Source organism: Rattus norvegicus, chromosome 16 (genome assembly GCF_036323735.1).
Source record: "Rattus norvegicus strain BN/NHsdMcwi chromosome 16, GRCr8, whole genome shotgun sequence".
In the NCBI taxonomy this organism is placed as follows: Eukaryota; Metazoa; Chordata; class Mammalia; order Rodentia; family Muridae; genus Rattus; species Rattus norvegicus.
In genome coordinates, this window is record NC_086034.1 from 52,935,623 (window position 1) to 52,962,311 (window position 26,689).

Consider the following 26,689-nt stretch of genomic DNA (forward strand, 5'->3'; position numbering starts at 1 on the left):
CGCGGGACCACAGATAAGACGAACTTTTCTGCTCTAAGGGACCTGCCTAGTGGACTCAGGACACACAGAGGCAAAATTCCTCTGGGACCGGACACTTCTGGTTTTTAGCTGAAGTCGGAACCTCACTAAACCCCTTGGGAGAGAGAGAGCTCACCTCCCGGACAGGTGGGCACTCCTGAGACTGCAGAGCGGGAGAGCCCACCAATACTGCCCACCCCTGCCCACATCCATGGCCCAAGAGGAAACTGTATAGGGCGTCTGGGAACCAGAAGATAGAGGCACCCAAGCGGCAGGTCCCGTGTGGTCCAGACACCACCCTGATCTGAAGGGACCCGATCAAATACTCCCTGCACCCAAATCCCGTGGGAGGGAGAGCTAAACCTTCAGAGGGGCAGACAAGCCTGGGGAGCCAGAAGAGACTACACTCTGCCCACATTTCTGACTCCAGAGGAAAACACCTAACACCATCTGGGACCCTGGTGCACAGGGGGCGGGGGAAGGTGGTGCAGGCCCTCCTGGTTGCCTCCCTCAGGGAGAGCTCAAAAGCAGCCGCCCAGGAGCCACTTCAGCCCTGGGACCACAGGTAAGACCAACTTTTCTGTTCCAAGCAACCTGCCTGGTGGACTCAGGACACAGGCCTACAGGAACAGCTGAAGACCTGTAGATAGGAAAGACTACACGCCCGAAAGCAGAACACACTTTTCCCATAACTAGTTGAAAGAAAACAGGAAAACAGGTCTACAACACTCCTGACACACAGGCCTGTAGGATGATATAGCCACTGTCAGAAATAGCAGAACAAGGTAACACCAGAGACAACCTGATGGCGAGAGACAAGCACAGGAACCCAAGCAACAGAAACCAAGACTATATGGCATCATCGGAGCCCAATTCTCCCACCAAAGCAAACACTGAATATCCAAACACACCAGAAAAGCAAGATCTAGATTTAAAATCACATTTGATCATGATGATGGAGGAGTTCAAGAAAGACATAAAGAACTCCCTTAGAGAAATGCAGGGAAACATAAGTAAACAAGTAGAAGCCTATATAGAGGAGTCACAAAAATCCCTGAAAGAATTCCAGGAAAACACAATCAAACAGGTAAAGGAATTAAAAATGGAAATAGACGCAATAAAGAAAGCACAAAGGGAAACAAGCCTGGATATAGAAAACCAAAGGAAGAGACAGAGACAAGGAGATATATATATGCATCACCAACAGAATACAAGAGATAGAAGAGAGAATCTCAGGAGCAGAAGATTCCATAGAAATCATCAACACAACTGTCAAAGATAATGTAAAACGGAAAAAGCTACTGGTCCAAAACATACAGGAAATCCAGGACTCAATGAGAAGATCAAACCTAAGGATAATAGGTATAGAAGAGAGTGAAGACTCCCAGCTCAAAGGACCAGAAAATATCTTCAACAAAATCATAGAAGAAAACTTCCCTAACCTAAAGAAAGAGATGCCCATAAACATACAAGAAGCCTACAGAACTCTAAATAGATTGGACCAGAAAAGAACTCCTCCCGTCACATAATAGTCAAAACACCAAACGCACAAAACAAAGAAAGAATATTAAAAGCAGTAATGGAAAAAGGTCAAGTAACATATAAAGGCAGACCTATCAGAATCACACCAGACTTCTTACCAGAGACTATGAAAGCCAGAAGATCCTGGACAGATGTCATACAGACCCTAGGAGAACACAAATGCCAGCCCAGGTTACTGTATCCAGTAAAACTCTCAATTATCATAGATGGAGAAACCAGATATTCCATGACAAAACCAAATTTACACAATATCTTTCTACAAGTTCGGCCCTACAAAGGATAATAAATGGCAAAGCTCAACATAAGGAGGCAAGATACACCCTAGAAAAAGCAAGAAATTAATTGTCTTGGCAACAAAACAAAGAGAAGAAAAGCACACAAACATAATCTCACGTCCAAATACAAATATAACAGGAAACAATAATCACAATTCCTTAATATCTCTCAACATCAATGGACTCAATTCCTCAATAAAAAGGCATAGATTAACAAACTGGGCAATGAGGACCCTGCAGTCTGCTGCCTACAGGAAACATACCTCAGAGACAAAGACAGACACTACCTCAGAGTGAAAGGCTGGAAAACAACTTTCCAAGCAAATGGTCTGAAGAAGCAAGCTGGAGTAGTCATTCTAATATCGAATAAAATCAATTATCAACTAAAAGTCATCAAAAAAGATAAGGAAGGACACTTCATATTCATCAAAGGAAAAATCCACCAAGATGAACTCTCAATCCTAAATATCTATTCTCCAAATACAAGGGCACCTACATACATAAAAGAAACCTTACTAAAGCTCAAAGCACACATTGCACCTCAGACAATAATAGTAGGATATTTCAACACCCCACTCTCATCAATGGACAGATCATGGAAACAGAAATTAAACAGAGACGTAGACAGACTAAGAGAAGTCATGAGCCAAATGGACTTAACAGATATTTATAGAACATTCTATCCTAAAGCAAAAGGATATATATTCTTCTCACCACCTCATGGTACTTTTCTCCAAAATTGACCATATAATTGGTCATAAAACAGGCCTCAGTAGATACAGAAAGATAGAAATAATCCCATGCGTCCTATCAGACCACTACGGGCTAAAGCTGGTCTTCAGCAACAATAAGGGAAGAAAGCCCACATATACATGGAAGTTGAACAATGCTCTACTCAGTGATAACCTGGTCAAAGAAGAAATAAAGAAAGAAATTAAAGACTTCTTAGAATTTAATGAAAATGACGGTACAACATACCCAAACTTATGGGACACAATGAAAGCTGTGCTAAGAGGAAAACTCATAGCTCTACGTGCCTGCAGAAAGAAACAGGAGACAGCATATATCAGCAGCTTGACAGCACACATAAAAGATCTAGAACAAAAAAAAGCAAATACACCCAGGAGGAGTAGAAGGCAGGAAATAATCAAACTCAGAGCTGAAATCAGCCAGGTAGAAACAAAAAGAACCATAGAAAGAATCAACAGAACCAAAACTTGGTTCTTTGAGAAAGTCAACAAGATAGATACACCCTTAGCCAGACCTACGAGAGGACACAGAGAGTGTGTCCAAATTAACAAAATCAGAAATGAAAAGGGAGACATAACTACAGATTCAGAGGAAATTCAAAAAATCATCAGATCTTACTATAAAAGCCTATATTCAACAAAACTTGAAAATCTGCAGGAAATGGACAATTTCCTATACAGATACCAGGTACCGAAGTTAAATCAGGAACAGATAAACCAGTTAAACAACCCCATAACTCCTAAGGAAATAGAAGCAGTCATTAAAGGTCTCCCAACCAAAAAGAGCCCAGGTCCAGACGGGTTTAGTGCAGAATTCTATCAGACCTTCTTAGAAGACCTCATACCAATATTATCCAAACTATTCCACAAAATTGAAACAGGTGGATCACTACCGAATTCCTTCTATGAAGCCACAATTACTCTTATACCTAAACCACACAAAGACCCAACAAAGAAAGAGAACTTCAGACCAATTTCCCTTATGAATATGACGCAAAAATACTCAATAAAATTCTGGCAAACCGAATCCAAGAGCACATCAAAACAATCATCCACCATGATCAAGTAGGCTTCATCCCAGGCATGCAGGGATGGTTTAATATACGGAAAACCATCAATGCGATCCATTATATAAACAAACTGAAAGAATAAAACCACATGATCATTTCATTAGATGCTGAGAAAGCATTTGACAAAATTCAACACCCCTTCATCATAAAAGTCCTGGAAAGAATAGGAAATCAAGGCCCATAACTAAACATAGTAAAAGCCATATAAAGCAAACCAGTTGCTAACATTAAACTAAATGGAGAGAAACTTGAAGCAATCCCACTAAAATCAGGGACTAGACAAGGCTGCCCACTCTCTCCCTACTTATTCAATATAGTTCTTGAAGTTCTAGCCAGAGCAATCAGACAACAAAAGGAGGTCAAGGGGCTAGAGATCGGAAAAGAAGAAGTCAAAATATCACTATTTGCAGATGATATGATAGTTTATTTAAGTGATCCCAAAAGTTCCACCAGAGAACTACTAAAGCTGATAAACAACTTCAGCAAAGTGGCTGGGTATAAAATTAACTCAAATAAATCAGTAGCCTTCCTCTACACAAAAGAGAAACAAGCTGAGACGAAATTAGGGAAACGACACCCTTCATAATAGTCCCAAATAATATAAAGTACCTCGGTGTGACTTTAACCAAGCAAGTAAAAGATCTGTATGATAAGAACTTCAAGCCACTGAAGAAAGAAATTGAAGATCTCAGAAGATGGAAAGATCTCCCATGGATTGGCAGGATTAATATAGTAAAAATGGCCATTTTACCAAAAACGATCTACAGATTCAATGCAATCCCCATCAAAATACCAATCCAGTTCTTCAGAGAGTTAGACAGAACAATTTCCAAATTCATCTGGAATAACAAAAAGACCAGGATAGCTAAAACTATCCTCAACAATAAAAGGACGTCTGGGGGAATCACTCTCCCTGAACTCTAGCAGTATTACAGAGCAATAGTGATAAAAACTGCATGGTATTAGTATAGAGACAGACAGATAGACCAGTGGAATAGAATTGAAGACCCAGAAATGAACCCACACACCTATGGTCACTTGATTTTTGACAAAGGAGCCAAAACCATCCAGTGAAAAAAAGAGCATTTTCAGCAAATGGTGCTGGTTTAACTGGAGGTCAGCATGTAGAAGAATGCAGATGGATCCATGCTTATCACTCTGTACAAAACTTAAGTCCAAGTGGATCAAGGACCTCCACATCAAACCAGATACACTCAAACTAATAGAAGAAAAAGTGGGGAAGCATCTCGAACACATGGGCACTGGAGAAAATTTCCTGAACAAAACACCAATGGCTTATGCTCTAAGATCAAGAATCAACAAATGGGATCTCATAAAACTGCAATGCTTCTGTAAGGCAAAGGACACTGTGGTTAGGACAAAACGGCAACCAACAGATTGGGAAAAGATCTTCACCAATCCTACAGCTGATAGAAGGCTTATATCCAAAATATACAAAGAACTCAAGAAGTTAGGCTGCAGAGAGACAAATAACCCTATTAAAAAATGGCGTTCAGAGCTAAACAAAGAATTCACAGCTGAGGAATGCCAAATGGCTGAGAAACACCTAAAGAAATGTTCAACATCTTTAGTCATAAGGGAAATGCAAATCAAAACAACCCTGAGATTTCACCTCACACCAGTGAGAATGGCTAAGATCAAAAACTCAGGTGACAGCAAATGCTGGCGAGGATGTGGAGAAAGAGGAACACTTCTCCATTGTTGGTGGGATTACAGACTGGTACAACCATTCCGGAAATCAGTCTGGAGGTTCCTCAGAAAATTGGACATTGAATTACCTGAGGACCCAGCTATACCTCTCTTGGGCATATACCCAAAAGTTGCCCCAACATATAACAAAGACACGTGCTCCACTATGTTCATCGCAGCCTTATTTATAATATAATATAATAGCCAGAAGCTGGAAAGAACCCAGATGCCCTTCAACAGAGGAATGGATACAGAAAATATGGTACATCTACACAATGGAATATTACTCAGCTATCAAAAACAATGACTTTATGAAATTCATAGGCAAATGGATGGAACTGGAAAATATCATCCTGAGTGATGTAACCCAATCACAGAAAAACACACATGGTATGCACTCATTGTTAAGTGGATATTAGCCCAAATGCTGGAATTACCCTAAATGCACAGAACACATGAAACTCAAGAAGGATGACCAAAATGTGAATGTTTCACTCCTTCTTTAAAAGGGGAACAAGAATACCCTTGGCAGGGAATAGGGAGGCAAAGGTTAGAACAGAGACTGAAGGAACGCCCATTCAGAGCCTGCCCCACATGTGGCCCGTACATATACAGCCACCCAATTAGACAAGATGAATGAAGCAAAGAAGTGCAGGCCGACAGGAACTGGATGTGTAGATCTCTCCTGAGAGACACAGCCAGAATACAGCAAATACATAGGCAAATGCCAGCAGCAAACCACTGAACTGAGAACGGGACCCCCGTTGAAAGAATCAGAGAAAGGACTGAAAGAGCTTGAAGGGGCTCGAGATCCATATGAACAACAAGGCCAACCAAGCAGAGCTTCCAGGGACCAAGCCGCTACCCAAAGACTACATGGACTGACCCTGGACTCTAACCTCATAGGTAGCAATCAATAGCCTAGTAAGAGCACCAATGGAAGGGAAAGCCCTTGGTCCTTCCAAGACTGAACCCCCAGTGAATGTGATTGTTGGCAGGAGGGCGGTAATGGGGGGAAGATGGGGAGGGGAACACCTATAGAGAAGGAGAGGGAGAGGGGTTCGGGGGATGTTGGCCAGGAAACCAGGAAGTGGAATAACAATTGAAATGTAAATAAGAAATCTCAAGTTAATAAAGATTAAAAAAAATAAATCATAAAGAGAATTGATAACTGTTCAGTGCAGTGAGCACACAGTGTTAATATCTGTGAAACCGCTAAGCTAACTCCTAGGACAAATACACACCATAATGTCTGCTGCATTCGAAAGTGGTGTAAGGGCCCAGCCACTTCAATCATATGACTTAAAAGAACTAGAGTGACGGAAGGAGAGACAATGGAAATTCTACAAGAGTGAGAGATAGAATGCCTCACATGCTGCATGTGAAAGAAAGTATCTCAGAAAAATACCGATATAGACAAAATATGGGGCACAGAGGGAAAACGAGAGAGCCTTAAGCAAAGGGCAGTAGGAGCTGGGGAAGGGCCCAGCCACACACACAGAAATGAGAACCCAGGTTTGTATCCCTGGTGCCCACACACATGAAAAGTTGGGCGAGCAGTAACATCTTCCAGTAATCACATCACTGGGGGAGCCCAGGCAGACTACAGTCTGGGCAGCTAAGTTTAGCCATAGCCGAGTGCCAGGTTCAGAAACAGACCCTATCTGAAAAAAAAAATGTGACACTGACCAAGGAGGACACCCATCATCCATCTCTGGTCTGCACAGTACACTGCACACATGCACACAAACACGTGTGCATGTGCCCACATATACACACATAGAAGAAGGACAACAGTAGACACCTAAGAGTAGATGACAGCATCTCAAAGGAGAGTCTCCTGAATACAGCATACATCACTTTCAATGAAGTAGATTAGTTAATTTAAAATTAAAAAAACTAATAAAAATGAACAAGAAAAAAATCTGAATAGCCTTAGATGTGTTAAAGAAAATAAATTCAGAATTTAAAATCCTTTCCCAAAGAAAATTCTAGGCCTAGATTATTTCACTGGTGCATTCTATGAAACCTTTAAAGAGGTAAGTGTGTGTGTGTGTGTGTGTGTGTGTGTGTGTGTGTGTGTGTGTGCGTGCGTGCGTGCGTGCGCGCGCGCGCGCCTGTGCGTTGCCTGTGCACACACGTGCCCTCCACGAAGCACTTACTCTTCCACTGTGCACCAGCACCTACCCCACTTGACACCAGCTCTAACGGACTCCTAGCACATGGCTAGTGCTTTCATTCCTACGCTTATCTAGAACGCCACCTCTGAAGTTTAGTTTCACACACCAGTATCTTTTTTATATACCAATATCTATTTTCTTAAAAACTCATGATTCAGTCTTCTGCTCAGTTTTGTTTCTTGCTGTGATTTGTGATGGCTGTCGTGAATCTACATGAAGGAGGGACAGCCTCCTTATTCTGCAGATCCAAAGCAGCCGAAGCCTAGTGATTGAGTAGAAGCTCACTGGATTGAAAGTTTTTATTGCCACGTGAAAACAAAGAAATCTTTATCTTGTTCTGATCAAGGATCCGACCCCATTCCTCTGCCCTCCTCTAGCACACACAAAGGATAACCAATGGAAAGATCGAAGAGTTCAGAAAAGATAAAGGGGGAAGGGAAAATTAAAATATACAAAGCTTACACCTCAGTGCCAACAGTGCCTGACTGTTCCCTCGAGCTCGCACATCAGATCATTTCATCCGAGGATAAACCAAAATGAACACTACTGAATGTAGTCTAGGACTCTGTATGAATATATAGACAGTGGTTCTGTGCTTCCTTCTCTTGTTGGAATAGTTGTTGTCTTGTCTTCTACAGCCCAAGTTGACATGAATTCCTTTCTTGGAGAATGTAGAGTTGAGATTTTTACCTCACTGCTCCTCTGGTAGGCTTTATGCGTGGTAAAAACAGGTGTTAGTATATCCAAGAATTACTGAAGTTCAAATAATCTACAATATTTTGCTGACTAGCCTCTTTTGTGGGAAACTTCTGATACCGAAGTAGATGTAAAAAGGAAACTTTGTTGAAGACTCAGAGTAATACAAAACTGGCATTTTTGAAGTTTTCATTTTGAATATTCAGTAAATAATTTTCTTTCATTAGTTTCCAGAAATCATTTTAATAATATATGTCCTCCTTTCTGCCTTTATGCCTACATTCCAGACAAAACAAGGGCTGGTGGAAGAAAAGTTTAGTATGTATTGACTTTTTGCATGTGATTTTAGAAATATATTAATGGTGGCATTTTACAATATTTACAAATTGCCATCATGTTAATTTTTAAGAATTTCAAAATGAAAGTTCTACTTGTGTTTTCATTCCACCTATTAAGCATTATGTGGATTATTGATTTAGACTTAGGGAATGGGTGTTAAATGCCTTCTAAGTTAATCTGTGGCATTTCTCCTAATTGACGCATCAGTCATGATGAGGGAGGGTCATTTGCTTCCTCTTATTATAGCAGTCCCTGTTCCTGGTTGCCCCTCGATGGCTCAGATAGGCAGTGTCTTCTTTTTCAGTGAGTTTACAAAATAATTAACAAAAATGGAAGAACTGACTTGGCAAAGCACATAGTGGAATTTTAGGAGCAAATTAAAATTCAATAAAACAATAATTCACATAAGATTCATCAGTGACTGTGGTACTATAAACAAAAAAATCAGGATATAAATCTGTTTATGTTTTTCCTCAGCTATATAAGATATGATAGGACACACAAATGACAAACCATTAAGACTGTAGGCCTTTAGTCTTTTATGCATTTCTCTTCATTGTTTATGAATGGTAGCTATTGCTTTTAACATGATAGATCATTGCATTAGGACAAGGACTGCTATCTGTGTCCTGATATCAAGTACATGTCAGATAAGTCTTTGTTGACTGACTGAAAGTTTAATATAAAATTAGTGATTTTTGAGTATCTGCATTTCGAATATTCAGTAATCTACAATTAAAGTCATGATATGATAGATATTTCCTCTTCTGAGGTATATTACATTGCATTGTCTGTGACCTGAAAATGCACTTTCTCCTGAATGTAGACGTTAATCCGAGGAAGTCAAAAGCAGACTGGTTTGTGAAACTTTATCTTTAGAAAACCTTCTGGCCTAGGGTTTCTATCACCAGGACCATGACAACTCTTATAAGGGCATATTTGATTGGGGCTGGCTTGCTGTTCAGAGGTTCTGTCCATTATTGTCACGGAAGTGTGCAGGCAGACATGGTGCTGCAGAGATAGCTGAGAGCTGCACATCCAGGTTGGCGGGCAGCAGGAAGAGAACAGTAGCTTGAGCATTTGAGACCTCAGTGACACACTTATTCCAACAAGGCTACACCTTCTAATAGTGCCACTCGCTATAAGCCTGTGGGGTCCATTTTCATCCACACTATCTCACATTCTTATATTCTTTTAATAGATTCTTCAGTTTGAAGATATTATGACCAATCCTTTCTACCGAGAGCGCTTTGGAACATACATGGAACGGATCGACAAGCGGGCTTTGGTTGGCTTTTGGGAGTCTGTGGAACACCTGAAGAATGCTAACAAGGTAGTGCACTTACGCGTTAAGGAATATTATATTAGCTAATGAAAGCTTGCATGCTAGGCAGAATATCACCTTCTCCATGATGCTTTAGGGTAAGTATACACTAAAGGAGCATTGTACATCAGGATATTGTAGCATACCTCAGCCCATTATAGCAAATATTTTATAGAAGATGCTTTTGACTGAATAGTCAAGGAGAAATATTTACAAGTGCACCAAGAGACTAGCTTTTATCGTTTTAATGATCTACTAGAGTGTGCACCCATCCATGTTGCTCCTAAAAGACTGTGTTATCATTGTCACCTCAGCCTTGTCCCCCTGCTCTGTCATCTTGTGTATCTCACCACCATGTGTAATCTTCATGCTTTTTATCCCTTCTGTTTGTGACGACACTTTTTACTGTCATTTTTTTCTTTCTATTTCATGTAAAATATGATTGAATAAAGGACCATGAACGTTTTTGGTTCCCAGTGCCTCTTAAAGCAAAGAACCCAGTAGGTTGTGCATTGCAGTTTAACGTCGCAGTCAATGCTGCAGAATTAAAGCATGTATGTACATGTTTGTATAGGTAAATATGTCTAACATGTATAACATGTTATATTCGCACATAGCATCTGAGTGATTCATTAACATAAGCGCAAAGAGCATTTAATTTCATTTGCAGATGAATGTTGCTAGAATAGAAAACCAAATGAAGTACCTGATCTAGCACTCTGTGCTTAGCAGCTAACTTCAGTCTCATAATATTTTAAAGTCCCAGGAGGACTTTCCACTTCTTCTTTCCCAGGCACACATTGCCATTCGTTATCAACATAACCTCCAGCCTTGACTCCAGGTACCTTCTGGCTGCTCTAAGAATACTGTTAAGAGTAATCTAAAGAATCTTTCCAAGTTCTGAGTATAATTTAAAAATAAAAGCATGATAGCTTCCTCCCAAGAACCAGTTTGATCTGACATCTGGGTAAAGGAGTAGTGGTCATTAAGTTGCCATCTTTCTTTCTTTTTGCAACTTTCAGAGAGTTTGTCTAGTGTTCCTAGAGCAGCTGGGGAGCATGTGAGGACCGTGTGCATGGGAAGAGAGGGTTGTATTTCTACATTAGAGCACAATGACCTGCCCCGTGCACATCTCAGGTCTAGGCTGCCCCATGTGGATGGGGACAGTGGAGTTGCTCTAAGCATTAACCCTGAAGAGTACCTGCTGTGTTATTTATTTATTTATTTAATGTGCACTGTCGTTTTGCCCACATGTATGCCTGTGTAAGGATGTCAGGTCTTTGAGTTACAGACAGTTGTTAGCAGCCACGTGGGAGCTGGAAATTGAGCCCTGGTCCTCTGTAAGAGCAGCCGATTCTCTTAACTGTTGAGCCTCTCTCCAGTCCTGCCCCCACCCAAGTGTTTTCTTTATATGTGACTATTCTACTGACTTCTTTCCAGGTGAGAATTTCTTTTCATGTTGGTAAGGCAAGCACTTCCCATTCTTAGATCAGATAAAAGTCAGTAAGCCTTTTAAAGTCACACCTCTGTGAAGTTGAGGGATCTGTTGCATAAGAAGAGTTAGTCTTACTCTTAACTTACTTTCCTGTTAGGATCCAAATATTGCTGCAGGAAGATCCCAGACTCAAGTAGTATGCAAAAGTAAAGAACATTTATTCTGCAGAAATTACTAGCATGTAGGAGCAATGACCAGAGGGGCTTGTAGGCCCATTTTATGCAGGGCTGGGGGAATTTTCCAGGAGGGTTAGGTAACCTCTAATGTGATTGGCAGGAAAGCAGTGACATTAGTACAATTTTGATTGGTTGCTAAGTTGGTTTCATTACAATTGCTGAGACCTCTAAGAATTTTGGAAACCTGCTTAGTTCTGGCCTTATCTCCTCCAGCTAGGTATCCCACTAGCTGACTCTGTTCTAGACTTACCCTCCCTGAGTCACGGCCATCACTGATCAATGACCTGTTGTCAGTGGCTTCCTCTGAGGAGCCCAGTTTTCGTCCTGGGGAATTGAACATTTCTATTTCCAAGGTTTTGGACCTCTCATTCTGTAACACTTTGCAGGTATTAACTCTCAATTTGTATTTGTCCATTTTAAAGAAGTGGTAGCTTTATTTCCAGGTCTGCTGTTTCCTCTGGACCCTGAGCATGAATGCAGAAGGCTGCACATGAGTCTACAGTTCCAGTGTACATCTAGACACTGTCCTTCTACCCTTAACTTGCAGAAAATGTAGTGTAAAATCATTTCTCTCAGAGACTATATGCCTTACCTTTCCCTCTTGTCATCTTCCTGTATTTCCAGAATGAAATTCCACAATTAGTGAGTGAAATGTATCAGAATTTTTTTGTGGAAAGCAAGGAAATTCCTGTGGAAAAGTCACTTTACAAAGAAATCCAGCAGTGCCTCGTGGGAAACAAGGGTATCGAGGTGTTCAGCAAAATCCAAGGAGATGTGTACGATGTACTGAGGGATAGGTATTACCCCTCCTTCCTTGTCAGCGACCTGTATGAGAAGCTCATACATGAGGAGGAGGAAGAGACACCTGACTCTCAGCTTGCCTCGGGGAAGGATGAACTGGTGAGTTACAGTTTCCCTTCACAGCCATTCTTCTGCCTCAGTTACTATGCTTGTGTAATGACCAGATACCTGACAAAAGTTAAGGAAAGAAAGGTTTGAAATGATTAAAATGTAGGGAAAATGTCTCTGTATGGTAGAATTTGTTTAGTTGCTATGAGCAGAATGAAGAGAGTCACCCCCAGCACGTACAGGAGCAGCAGCAGCAACAGAGGACCCCTGCAAGTCACCCACCGGACCACACACAGTGCAGCTAGAACTATAACTGACAGTAGCATCCTCTCTTGTGTGGCTTTGCTTCTCATGAAAGACCAAATGCTTAAGTGAGGACATGTGATAGTTACATGTCATAAGTTACATGCAATAGTTACATGCAATAAGGAAGATCATCCTGAAAGAAAACCAGCTTGTTTTTCTGGCATTAACCATACTTTCATTTTTTTTTCCTTGACCAATTTAATTTGCTGTTTGCTGCAATTAATTGAAAATCATAAAAACCAGTGTCGGGGAAAGTTAAGGAGAAAAGATCAGAAGAGAAGTTCCAAGTTGGTCCTTGCCGTATCCACGCATGGATAAGTAATCTGTATACTGATAGCCAAGGCTTTCCCCAATTACGTTGCATATGCTAATTACCTGTAAAATGTCTGCTAGTTTGCATAATTCATTTTCAGAAGCAGCACTGAGCAAAGTGACACTGAAATCCTTCTAGTAAGTCAGATTTGAATATTTTCTAATTAATTTTTTTATCATGTTTCTACTTCCATCCCCCATCTCCTTCCAGATTCTTCCAACCTCTCCATATACCACTGTAAAGGTCTTGTTGTCTCTCTACACTGCTGCTCCCCAAGACACAACAGAAAGGCTACACACACACACACACACACACACACACACACACACACACACACACACACACACACACGAGATCTCTAAACAAACAGGCAAAAGACCAATAACAGAAAAATATGCATAAAACAAAGCAAAATGAAGTTAAAAGTCCACAAAAATACCATGAGTTTTTAAATTTAGACATTTAAAATAAATTTAAAAATATTTATTTTAAAGTACTCTATAGTACTGTTGGAAGGCTGGGGAGGGTGATCTCTGTTTTGATGGGGAGAGAAAGGGGTAACACTTTTGATGCTTCCCTCAGCCCATAGTTCCCTTGGTCAGCCATTTGCGAATCGATCCATGGGGTTCCCCTCCCCTGTTTGGCTGTTAGATGTTTTTCTTTTCTTGCATCTCATCGCCTGTTATGTTGGTTCCGAATCATTTGACTCTTGTTTTTGCTGGGGAAGGATAACAGCCTTCCGAAGGTGCTTCTGCAGTGTTCTTCCCTTCCCAGGAATCTGGGATCTGGGGACTGTTATATAGTAGGTGACTAGTGACTTTCTGTCCCTCTAAGATACATTGGTCTCCTGTCTCTCTTCCAGGGTTCAGGAGGTGAGGCTGGTGAGGAGGTTGTAGAAGGCACCAGTGGGGTCAGTGATCCAGCCAGCTTTGCTGTAATCAAACTTCGAGAGCTAAGTGAGAAACTTGAATATAAAAGGCAAGCTCTAAGTTCTATTCAAAATGCACCAAAACCTGATAAGAAGGTAACTGTCTTGCTTTCAAGGTTGTCTCTGAAAGTGTCTTTGATAAATAGTAGTTTTCAGTTTGTGCCGAGAAGTGTCAGCTTCCTTAAGAATTGTAAGCAGGAGCAAGTTCCATTGTTAGTTTGTTGCTTCTACAACTTAGAGAACATCACAAAATAATGAAAACAAATGTTTTGCCAAAAGCCAGCAGGATTGACAGTTTGAAACCATTAGCAATTCTGCGACTCCTGTTTTGTTGGTTCCAAATAATTAGATTCTTCTCTTTGTTAGGGAAGGAAAAGGAACTTAACTGTTTTTCTGCAGTGTTTAGGGACTGGAGAGCTGGCTTGGCAGTGAGTAGCATTTGCTGGAATTCCTTGGACCCATAGGGTGCCTCCCAACTATCTACAACTCTAGTTCCAAGGGATTGTGACACTCTCACCTGGTGCCTTTACTGTAGGCACCAGGCACGCACACACACACACACACACACACACATAGAGTGCACAGTTGCACATGCAGGCTGTCATACATATTATATAAAATAAATATGCATTTAAAGAATTAGCTTCAAAAGATAATATAAACAGGTTGGGGGCTGGCAAGATGACCCGCGGGTAAGAATACTTGCTGCTGTTGCAGAGGATCCGGGTTTGGTTCCCAGAACCCTTGTGGCAGCCATTGCCCCAGGTACAGAAGATTCGATGCCTCTCTGACCCCTGTGGGCACTGCACACATGTTTGCAGGCAAAGCACCCATATACATCAAAATAAATAGATCTGTTTTTAAACAAATGTAGGCAGTGGGGCTAGAGAGGCCTTATGGAGTAAAGTACTTGCCAACAAGTGTGAGAGCCAAGCTTGTGTTCCCAGCACCCATGTAAAAGCCTGGCATGACATGAGCTGTCTGCAGGAGGCAGGAGCTGTGCTGATGTGACCCTTGGGCAGATCCTGGGTGCCTGCTGGCCAGGAACTCTGCTCAGAAGAGAGACCTACTCCCAAAATGAGGTGGAGAGTGACCGAGGAAGACGCAGGTGTTGACCTGTGACCTCCATGTGTGTAGTTACACATGCACACATTTGTACCACACACACACTTTTTTCTTTAAAGAGCATCTCACGAATTGGTATTGTCTTATGCTTTGTTTTTATGTGTTTTTGGAGTTCAACAATATTTTTAATGCATAAGTGTGGTTTGTTCTACACAGCTCTCCTCTTTGCTGAATGTTCGAGGAAAGCAAGTTTGAGTAAAACAATTTGAATGAATCACATTGGGATTTCTTCTTTGGTGGACTTTAATAATTTGTTCATGAATATTGAAATTATTTTATAGTAGGAGAGTGTTTCTGAAACAATATTGTAAAACAAAACAAGATAATATAAGAGGGGAAAAAGCTTGGAAGTTGCTTTGATTGCCCTTGATGGCACCAAAGAAAGGAAGCAAATCGTAGGTTTCCAGAGTCATCATAAGAAATAGATTTATTTTCTTCCTCAACATGGAGCCATCTCCAGTGAGTGTGTGTGAGCATGAGAGCCCTGCAGTCTTCCCTGGCATCTCTGTCATGATGAGTAGCACGAGCTGGCACAGTGGTCTGCATCTGGACTCATGTCTCTTCTAGATTTGCCACATGTTAAATTAAAATGTCTCCAGGAAGCCGTATGAACGAGGACGTGGAGAGTATTCAGTGAGTTACTGTTTGGCCCTCAGGTAGCTGAGAGACATCTTCAGCCTTTCTTGAGAGAATGTCTAATAACCATGAGCTAAACATTCTGAGCTGTAATTACATGAAGGGATTCTCTAGTGGTTGGAGGCTTCAGTGATGTGGTGGCTTAATTTGTACACCGGTCTCTGACCCTGGGGAGGGCGGTCCACATTTCCTGATATTCACATTGTCCCTGGGCTGTGCAGGGAGCCCTCTTCTCCTCACAGTCATGTTTGGGGATGGGGGCTCCATGAGGAGCCTCATCAGCTTTAAGCCATTCATGTTAGGAAACATAAAATATGTAAGGCATGTCTAACACTGGGCATTATTTATTTACTTATATTAACGTCGAAAAGACTTTGGTAATCCAGTAACTCAGAGACACCCAGAAAACTCTTACCAGGATGTTTTGTTTTGTTTTTCTGAGTTAAATATGAATCAACCTTTCTGTGCATGTAACTGCAGTCTTCGCCTCACTTGGGGCTTGACTTTAACACTGTGCCTTTCAGATCTCTTTACCAACAATATCATTAGCTATTGCATATCAAGTTAGCCCTGGTTTTACTGTATTTCTCTAGAGAAATTCTGATCTGAAGCAAACTGTAGGTTGTCATTGGGAGTAAACCATTAACTGGGAAGAGTTCTATAGGAAAATCATGGTGTTCTGCTGATCACTGTGAAAAGCCAGCAAAACATCAAGCTGGCAAGATGGCTCAGTCAGTAAAGTGTTTGCTGCACAAGCATGAAGACCTAAGGTCAAATCCCCATCCCTGGGTAGAAAGCTAAGCATGATGGTGTACACCTGTAACATACAGTACTAGGATTGCAGATAGACACATCCACAGAGCTCTCAGGCCAGCAGGCTGCCCAGAATGGAACGATGACCTCCAGGTTCACTGAAAGCCCTTGCACTGTTGCAAAAATATAAAAAAATAAAAAAAGCGAAGGTTGTCTTTTACACACACACACACCCCCCCCTTAGGTCAGGCACCACAGTACCCCCAAGATATCTGCTGGATATCTTAATTCTCAGTCAGCAAAGCGTCTCATCCACTCTGCTTCATCCCATATCACACTGCCAAAGGCCTCTCTCTAAGCCTGGCAGCAATCTCTCTACCTATCTAGTTCCCAAGGCAGGTTTCCATGCCAGAAACACACATCTCAAATCTGCATATGAAAGAACACACAACACAGTAACCTTTGATCCAATTGATAAGATATAACTGCCCACCTAAACATACGAAGCCCAATACACATCCATCCCTTAAGAACATTCATAACAACCTGTAAAGGTACAGCGTGGAATCTTAACGTCACCCGCCATATTGTCCTGCTGCGGCTTCTCTCCCTCTCCCTCCTGTCTCTTCCTCCTTTCCGTTTCTCCCGCTCATCCTTCCTTCTCATCCAATGATAGGGCTCCTATCCTGTACCTGTTCCTCACCTGTATTTTACGAATTCAATGGGGAGAAGTTAATGGTGAAGTCACCTGAGTCCTGAGTAACTGACTAGGCCACTGTCCTTGGGGCAGTGGAATTAGTATCAAAATACAGATAACTCCAGGGCAAACCACAACATTGCCCTTAGTTGAAAAGACACCTGACTTCAGCTTCTGGCCTTCATGTATATACAGTGTCTCTGTAACAGTCTGCCCGAAATCCACAAAAATCGCTCATGTTACAGCTCTATGAAAATAAAACCATGGCCTATTGATGGTGACATCAAGGACAGAGGCAAAGAGATGGTGCTCCCCTGGACACAGTGCTCCCCATGGACACGGTACTCCCTCGGACACCACTCTCCCTTGGATATGGTGCTCCATAGCCTTCTGCCACAGGAAAGGAAGCTGCTCTCTGTAAACAGCAAGCTTACATAAGCCTGTGGCATGTCTTATGAAAGAGACGTGACATGCAAGGAAAGCAGACATAGCCTTTAAGATATAACCTGTGTGCTTTTCCTCCGTTCCTCCTTTTACCTTTGGCTGCCGTAGATACTTCTGCTGTGAACACTGCATACAGATACTGCCTCAGTCATGTCCGGTTCCTTCAGATACATACAACTGCAGGGCTCCTGCTGATGGTTTCTCCTTTTTTTGCAGACCCGACCACACTGTTCTTCAGGGCTTGTACCACTTTACAGCACAGAAGGGTTCCTGTCTTTACCCTTCATTTTTTCCTCTCTCCCCTTCTAGTGTTTGATGGTCCTCATCCCAGGAAGGGGACCATGTACTTTTGACTTGCCTTTCCTGATGGATTAGTGCCACCTGCCATGTTTTTATGGCTTAGTAGCTGCAGTTTATATATTCTGTTTGAAAACATGTGTATGCAAGTGTGTTCCCCACTCTTAAAGTAGGTTGTCCAGTGTCGAATTTCAAAAGTTCTCTTTATGTTCTGACCATTAAAGCACATAACATATGTTGTAACATCGAGTATGTTATATGTAGTATTCCCTCCCATTCTGTTCTTGGCCTCTTCACTGTTTTGATAGAATTTAAAAAATAAAATAAAAAGAAGTACCTTTTTCTGTTCTTTTGTTGCCTGTGCCTTTGGTGTCCACAAAAAATTGCAGCTAAATCTAGCATTGTGCTACACTCCTATAATTTCTCTGGTTTTATTTTGTAAATTTTGTGCTTTTGTCTCTGGGCCGTTCTCAGTCTTGGGGTCCACCACCCTTCTCTTGCATGGGATGTCCAGTGTTTTGTTGCCATTTGTTGGAAGGCTTTTATCCTCTCACATGACTGTGGTTGAGTTTTTATTTAGGGCTATCGACTCCACTGATTGGTCTTTATGCCTCACCTTATGCCACTCCCACCAGCTTTAAGTACTGTAGTTTTGGAAGTTTGGAACTCAGGAAGTGTGAGTCTTCCAACTTTGTTCTTATTTTTCAAAATTCTTTGGGTAGGGGACTTTCTTGAGATCCCATATGAACTTAGGGATGGAAATTTTTGCATTGAAATTATGATAGTGATTACATTACATGCATGTAGTACACTGGGTGATGTTGCTGTCATTGTAACAATATCAAGTCCTCCAGGTCATGAACTTAGGATCTCTTTGCAAATATATGTCATGTTTAATCATTCTTTTATTGATGTTTTGTAGCTTTACTAATAGAACTCTTTCATTTCCTTGGCTAACTCCTGAGAATTCTACTCTTCTCGGTGCTATTTTAAGCGAAGCTGTTCCTATTTTGGACCAGTCCTCATTAGAATTCCACAGAAGCACGGCTGTTTTGTGTGTTGGTTTTGCATGCTGCTACTGTGCTGACTTGCATAATCTCTGAACTGCTTTCATAACTCCCATTGTTTTTCTTACGGTAGATTATTTCCAAGCTGAAGGACGAAATACTTGTGATAGAGAAAGAGTGCACAGATCTTCAGCTGCACATGGCGAGAACAGATTGGTGGTGTGAGCACCTGGGCCTGTGGAAAGCCTCCATCACCAGCGCAGAGGTACCCTTGCCGTCCCCCTGCAGAATTAGGACGCACATCTGAAGCGCACCCGTTCTTCTAGTTACCCTCATCCATTCCCTTCATCCCTCTATGTGCACTCTGGTCTGCTCTCGCGTGAGTGGGGATCGTCCACCTCTTCATGGTGTAGATCTGATCTCAGTCAGTATTTCCATATTTCCATAAAGTATTTATGTGAAGTTAGAGATTATAAGAAGTGAGAACTGAAATCGTCTTTTATTGTTCCATTTTGTTCACATAGATCTCAGCTACAAGGTCTTTAATAATAAATATTTTTTTCTCTTGTTATTTGGTTCTTGGAGAGGTTTGAAGGATATGCTTTCTCCCCTCTCACACATTTATTTTTTCGGTGTGTGCTAACTGTATAAAGTAATGGATCTCATTTTGGTGTTTCCACACACGCATGTAATGTGCTTTCATTAATTTTACCCCAACTAGCTTTCTCGTTCCATGCTCTACCCCTGTCATTTGACTATAAAGTAACTTCCCTTAGGAAGAAAGAATTCATAAGCATTTACTGCATAGTTACTGCCGACATCCGTACTCCTCCCCTGAGTCAGGTGGAAACCTGGAAGAAACAAGTCATGTCCACCATGCTTTACACAAATGGCAAGGCTGCGCGTGAGCATGGCGGTGGAATGTTCTCAAAGTTCTTTCACGTGGCTTATCTATGCTCCTCTCCACCATGTTTCAGCAGCTTGATGGCTAAATGAGAGAGAGATGGAGAGAGAGAGAGAGAGAGAGAGAGAGAGAGAGAGAGCGCGCACAAGGGCTTAAAACTCAAAATGTTGTTTACTCTAGATGAGGCAAACATGAAGCATGTTCTCCAAGTACTGCTCTGTAGCTCTAACAGTGCGAGGGCCCATCAGTGCCTGAGGGTATTGGTAAGCACCCCCATTAGCCTAGACTGTGAGGGTGGAGTGAGGAAGGCTGTGCTCAACCTCAGAGCTGCATCAGCATATTAAAATCTTCCAAATGCACACAGTGAGAGGGGAAGGCAGCCTCCCAGGAAGTACTTTCCTCACAAAGCAGTGGGCTCCAGTAACCAGTCCTTATTTCAGGAGGTGGCCGTGGTACCCTGATGATCACTGTAAAGATTAGGGAAGTAGATACAGGGGTCACAAGGAAACCCTGTCTAAGTGTTGACATCATGCCAGATGACCCTGCCTTTGGACACTGCCTGGCCCTCTACCTAGGTGTGTGGAAAGGTGGCTGTTCTGACTGGGCCTCCAGTTCCATAGTAGAATAGTACAGCAATCCTGCCTCACACGGTGCATGTACTGCCTACGAAACCTAGTGTCTCTTTGCTTTTCTCTTTGAGTCTTCTCTAATTTATGATATTAATTCAGGCTTATATTAGTGTAATTGCCCCCCCCTCGCGCGTGCGTGCGTGTGTGTGTGTGTGTGTGTGTGTGTGTGTGTGTACATTGTGTAAAGTTGTCAGTAAAGAACCCCCATCACAGTAGCTGTTCTCTGCTCATTGTGTCACCAGGCCAGTGTGTCTGCATTCTGAGAGGAAAACGAACCCCAAGCTTTCATTTACTTCCAGGCTTATTCAAGTTATTGGCACGGTCCGGGGGTCCTTTGTTGCAAGCCTGAGGTCTCCACTCTCATCTCTTGCTGGTTTCCTTCTAATCTTTCTGACTTCGTTTTCTGTCTTGTGACAGAAAAACTGTTTCTCATGGACTCTTCTGATTTAGACCTACTCAGATAATGTCCCTTATTTTAAGATCTACAGTGCCATATGGCATGATCTAATGGCCAGAGTAGGATCCATCTTACTTAGAATCTCAGGGTTCATTGAGCACATCCCATGTATGGCATAGCAGAGAGGAAAATTACGTGTGTTGACAGGGTTGCTAAAAATTTGCTGAGGCATCTGCTTATCATGACTTAAGTTTCTGGGTTCTTTTGTTTTGTTTTTTACTCTAGGTGACAGAAGAGAATGGTGAGCAAATGCCTTGTTATTTTGTCAGGGTAAATCTACAAGAAGTTGGAGGAGTTGAAACTAAAAACTGGACTGTACCAAGAAGGCTCAGTGAGTTTCAGAATTTACATCGGAAACTTAGTGAGGTATGAATACTCGTGAACACAGACTCTCGAACACAGGGCTGTAGAATTTCTGAGCTGAAGAGATTTAAGAGCACATGCCATTCATGGAGGAAATGGAGTGCTCTTCCTGCTTGTTCTTGATGCTGGTGCAAAAGCGTTTTCAGCCCGGCATTTGGAAATGACTCATAGATCAAGCAATCCAGTTCGCAAAGGATGGATGCTTTTCTGACTTTCATAGTAAATTGCTATGGAACCCCAAAAATGTAAGAGCCCAAGGGTCATCTAGGGCCGTAGATGTAAGCTTCCTGCTGTAACCGTCTAATGGCTGTGTGTCAAAGCGATAAGAGGGGAATGGACTCTGGGGTTAGCAGAGTGGAGTGGCTGAGAATACCTAGCCAGAGTGCTCAACCAGGATCCTAGACCACCATTTCCTGCTTGGGAGGATTAAGGAAATAAATGCTGCATAGCAAGAAGAAGACTGTGGTACACAGAAAACACTTTAGTGATTCTGAGAATTATATTGTTTTTATTTACAAATATTATATATAGATGTAGATGATATAAATGTTCATCATGGTCAAAAAGTTTTGGAGGCCACCAATCTAGGTCAGTTTATGTATTCGATAGTTGGGGGAAACTAATTCCAGTGTTTAATTGACTTTCAGGGCGTGTGCATAGTAGCCAAGTCATGATTAGAGCCTAGTTTATTCTTTGCACTTTTCCTCTGGCAATTCCACCTTCCACGGAAGACAGCTTCCTTCTACCACAATTTCAGCCTGAGTTTCAGGCCATTTTTCTCTTTCTCAGAGTGAACTAACACTGGAAAAGCCATGGTTACTCTCAGGTTTCTCTTTTGCAAATGAAAGGTGTCTGCTTCCTTTAACTTTGTCTCAGGGTAATTTCTAACACTCTTAATCAGGCCTTCCGTCTGCTAACTTTTCAAGTACTCTTAAAAGAGTGGCAGCCAAAGCTTGAGTGTCATGCATGCTACCGTGTGTTTCAGTTTGGCTGTGGTCACTCCTTGAGTATGGAAAACAAACCTTTGTCTCAGTAGGAATAACTGAAGCAAAGTATCAGCTAAGCTTGTTAATAAAGACAAAAGAGGTGGGGTTGGGGATTTAGCTCAGTGGTAGAGTGCTTGCCTAGCAACCGCAAGGCCCTGGGTTCGGTCCCCAGCTCTGGAAAAAAGAAAAAAGAAAGAAAGAAAGAAAACAAAACAAAACAAAACAAAAAAAAAAAACAAAAGAAGAAAAGGAGTTTAACATAAAATGTACTTGCAAAACAAATGTTCCCGAAACATAGAAAGGTAATCCTACAAAAGCATTGTGTGAATGGAATCATATAAAATCCATGTTTGGCCACTGACTTGTCCCCCATCGTGACTGATAGCGGGAAGCATCTTACCTGTCCCTTGCTGCTGCAAGTCCCTGTCCAGTGACATCTGTTAGCAGTGGAAGCAGCTTTCCAGGTCACTGCCCACTCGCTCCTCCAGCACTCTGGAGAGCCCTGACAAGGATGAAGCAGCAGCACACACTGTACATCTGCACCGTCTGACTGTTTGTAGGGCTCCACCACAGAGGGAAGCCTGCTGTTGTTATTTCATTACTACAGAGTATTCAGTCTGTGGTCTGTCTTGGGAAGCAGTCACTAGAGCTACAACCTATGTGTTCTTTCCCCTTCCTTCCTTCCTTTCTTCCTTCCTTCCTTCCTTCCTTCCTTCCTTCCTTCCTTCCTTCCTTCCTTCCTTCCTTCCCCCCTTCCTCCCTTCCTTCCTTCCTTATCTCAAAGAAGTTAGAAACACATCTTACAGTAGAAAAGCGTGTGTTCTGAGCTTCCAGCCTTGCATAATGGGTTGTGCGCTGTGTGTGCCCGCCCAGTGCCCAGGACCGTCCTGTTCTGCCAGGCTGTTTGACCCTGATTACAGTGGGTACGTTTTAGCGGGGTGTGGTGATGCACAGCAGTAATCCCAGCATTAGGCACGCTGAGATAGGAAAGTCACAAGTTCAAGGTCATGGCAGGGTGGCACAGAGGAGTAGACCTATTTGCTTTGTTCTGACTGTAATTATAAACTTTCTTAAGATTAAAATGTAGATTCAAAAGAATAACATTTAATCTTTCCCCCTACAGTGTGTCCCTTCTTTAAAAAAAGTCCAGTTGCCTTCTCTCAGTAAGCTGCCTTTCAAATCTATAGATCACAAGTTCCTGGAAAAGTCAAAAAATCAGTTAAATAAGTTTTTACAGGTAAGCAAATGGGAGTTTTGGGTGTAAGGGTGAGATATATTTGAAGTTAAACTGTCACTATCCTAGAGCTTGCTAGTTTGCTCTGAGTTTTCCCACGGCACTCTCAGTTTATATTGTCAACCCCACACACCTCCCCTTCACCACACTTGCCCTAAAGATGACCCTCCCCCCATCATACTCATCAGCAGCTGATGGCTTTTTCTGGTTTCCTTACTTACAAGCCTTCCCTCTTATGACACTGGATTAAAAACACATATAGATATTACCGATCTATATTATAGCCACATTAGCTCACACGCAAGCTTGATTTCTGACAGTGTGTGCTGGAGCACACATTTAATCCCAGCACATGGGAGATGGAGGCAGGTGAGTTTCTATGAGTTCAAGTCCAGTCTGGTCTATATTGTGAGTTCCAGGCAGCCAGGGCTGCATAGTGAGACCCTGTCTCAAACAAAACAAAACAACAACAACCAAACCCTTGGTTTATGCTCGTTCTTTCTCCTAGGCCAGACAACTATGTACAGACTGCAGGACTTCAGAGCTTAAGGACCAGTCCTAGCAGCTACATAGCTGTGTAAACTGCTGCTCTCTGGACTGGGCTGCCGCTCTAGCAAGGACACTGTATCTGATTACCTGCTAGACAAAGCCTCCATATCTGAACTTAGTCATTAAAGGTTCTTTGTGGTATCTATGCATAATGTGCAGGTTTTAAGTTGGTGAATTATAGACGAGTGAATTAAAGTTTCCTTACAAAATCAGTAGCTTGAGATCTTTGAGTTGTGTGCAAGATAAGAATTTTCATGGCATCAAGCAATACTAAGCCCTGTCTGCATACTGTCTCCCACAGGCATTTATTTATAATTAAGACCACTGACTAGCATAGTTTATTTCTGATAGAAAAGGCAGCCCTTTGCTTGCTTGCTTGCTTTGTTTAGAAGTGTGGTGAAAGTGAGGCCATGACAGGGTCAGTGCTGTCTGGTTTGCTTCGTAGCTCTCAATAGCCCAGGTAGTTTTCTGTGCAGGAGTAATTAATCCTCCTCCTTCCTCCACAGAACCTGCTTTCAGATGAAAGACTGTTTCAGAGTGAAGCACTTTATGCCTTTTTGAGCCCTTCTCCTGACTACCTCAAGGTCATTGATGTGCAGGGGAAAAAAACCTCCTTCTCATTATCTTCATTCTTGGAAAAACTTCCTCGTGATTTCTTCTCCCATCAGGAGGTGAGTAGTCCCGAGGGAGGCCACGTCTGTCTAGTCAAGCAGGTAACTTTCTGAAGCTTGTTTGAGAGAAGAGGTGCTTATTGAAAGGCAAATGCATCTGTTTTCAGTGATCACTCTCACATTTTAGATGTAAAAGGATAAATGACAAGGTAAGTACATGGACTGTGAACAGGAAGTGCTACCTCAGCAGGGTCCTCAGGATGGGGAGCACAATAAAGGCCATCAGGAAGAGGTTGGGCTGGGACTTGGGACTGAGGGGTCTGGGAGGAGGACATGTCTGTGGGCAGGTGTCTGTCGTGTGCTTCTGGAAGACAAGACAAAGGTTATGGCCTGGTAGGGCTGAGGAACATGTAGAAGCAGGAAGAACCTGGCAGCAATGTATATGATAAACAGTCACTGGAGAGACAGCAAACATATTCAGTCTCATATTCTGAACCTCAGACTTAAAGTATGTACAAACCTCTAAAGCCCTTGTTTGGCTGTCTAGCAAATTAGCAAAATCTGCTTCTTTATCAGGAGCGGTTTGTTGAGTTTGCACAGAAAGAGTGACCATGGACAAGAGTGTGGTACTTAATTGTATTCTGAATTGGGAAGAGAGATGCCCACATCTCTATTCAGTCTCAGTGTGAACCCTATCTTTGAGGCTCTTCTAACACCTCCTTCCTCCATGCCTGCTTTGGCCTGGCTAGCTTTTCTCCGTCACACTGTCGTAGGCATGAACTTCTGATGTATAAATGATCTATAAATGACTTGGTCACTGTAAAACTGTTCTCTAAAGTAAGTGTAGTAGTTGCTTTTTGAAGTATTTAATGTTCCTGGACCAGTGAGAAGTTTTACAGGACTCCTTGTGCTTCCAAGAAACTCTCTTGGATGGCTCACCAGATAACAGCCAACATCCCATAATTAGTTTTGTGGCTAGGTTAACTACCTTGGTTTTCTTTTTAAAATTTTATTGAAGAATTTTCATTTGGTATATTTCGATCATATTCTTCTCCCTCCCCAACTCCTTCCAGACCCTCCCCACTGTCTTACTCACCCAGCGTCACCCTTCCCAAAATAACAAACAAACCCCCAGTTCCCTGAATCTTGAAAGGGATTTGATGATGACATCCCATTAGAACTGAGTGCTCCAAACTCTCTCACTCTGCACCCTGTCCAGTCCTGGGTCTCTGTGTTAACTACTCTCTACTACAAGAAGAAGCTTCTTTGATGGGGGAGAGTAAGGCACACAAATCTGTCATTAGGAGTCATTTTATTGCCATGGGTTTGTTTATTTTGTTTTTTTGTTTTTAAGCTAAGTAATAGTAGTGGGTTTCCCCTAAGTCCATGATTTTTGGCTTCCTTAGCAGCATCAGGTATGAATTCCATCTCATGGAGTGGGCCTTAAATCCAATTTGATAGGGGGTTGGTTACTCTCGTACCAGTTGTACCACTGTTGCACTAATCTATCTTGCAGGCAGGTTACTGTTGTAGATCTCAGGCTTTGTAGATGAGTCATATTGATGATTATCTCTCTTGCCTGGTATCATGCAGAGTATCTTCTAATACAATAAACTTGAGTCAGTAGTGATGAAGCTTCAAGTTAGGTACCAGCTCTGTGTTCAGGTCTATAAGTGTGGTCTTCACAGCAGGGCCTTAATCAGGTTGTGGGGAACAGCCAACAGCCTTGGTACCAGCCTGTGATGTTCAGGGGTGTCCCTGGGGCCTCTCTGGCCACTGACCCGACAAGATGCAGTCCGTTTTGGCTCTAACTACTTTCAGACTTGAGCGCGTTAAAGATACTAGAATAGCAGTCTTCAGCTGTCTTTTCACTGCTTGGTCTTTGGGCATCACTTCACCCTGGCTTGTGAAAACTGCCATTTCTGTATATGTCAGTCTCCACAGACCACTGTCAGCCACCGAGTCTGGGCCTCATTGCACTCATGTGCCCCAGCCTGGTGCTGACCTAGAAGAAGGCTTGAATTGAA

At 42.2% G+C, this 26,689-nt stretch overlaps 1 protein-coding gene across 4 annotated transcripts in view; it reads left to right on the forward strand.

Annotated features, from left to right (window-relative positions):
• Nucleotides 1–26,689, forward strand: part of Snx25 (sorting nexin 25) — a 103,927-nt gene that overhangs the window by 68,521 nt on the left and 8,717 nt on the right. For 3 of the 4 annotated variants that reach the window (XM_224863.9, XM_063275974.1, XM_039094893.2), the window contains 7 exons: nt 9,781–9,912; nt 12,199–12,474; nt 13,905–14,066; nt 19,063–19,194; nt 21,145–21,285; nt 23,392–23,505; nt 24,558–24,722. In XM_224863.9, the coding sequence (XP_224863.6) occupies nt 9,781–9,912; nt 12,199–12,474; nt 13,905–14,066; nt 19,063–19,194; nt 21,145–21,285; nt 23,392–23,505; nt 24,558–24,722 (1,122 nt within the window). The remainder of the gene's footprint in view (nt 1–9,780; nt 9,913–12,198; nt 12,475–13,904; nt 14,067–19,062; nt 19,195–21,144; nt 21,286–23,391; nt 23,506–24,557; nt 24,723–26,689) is intronic. The other variant, XM_006253168.4, reaches the window with a different exon arrangement.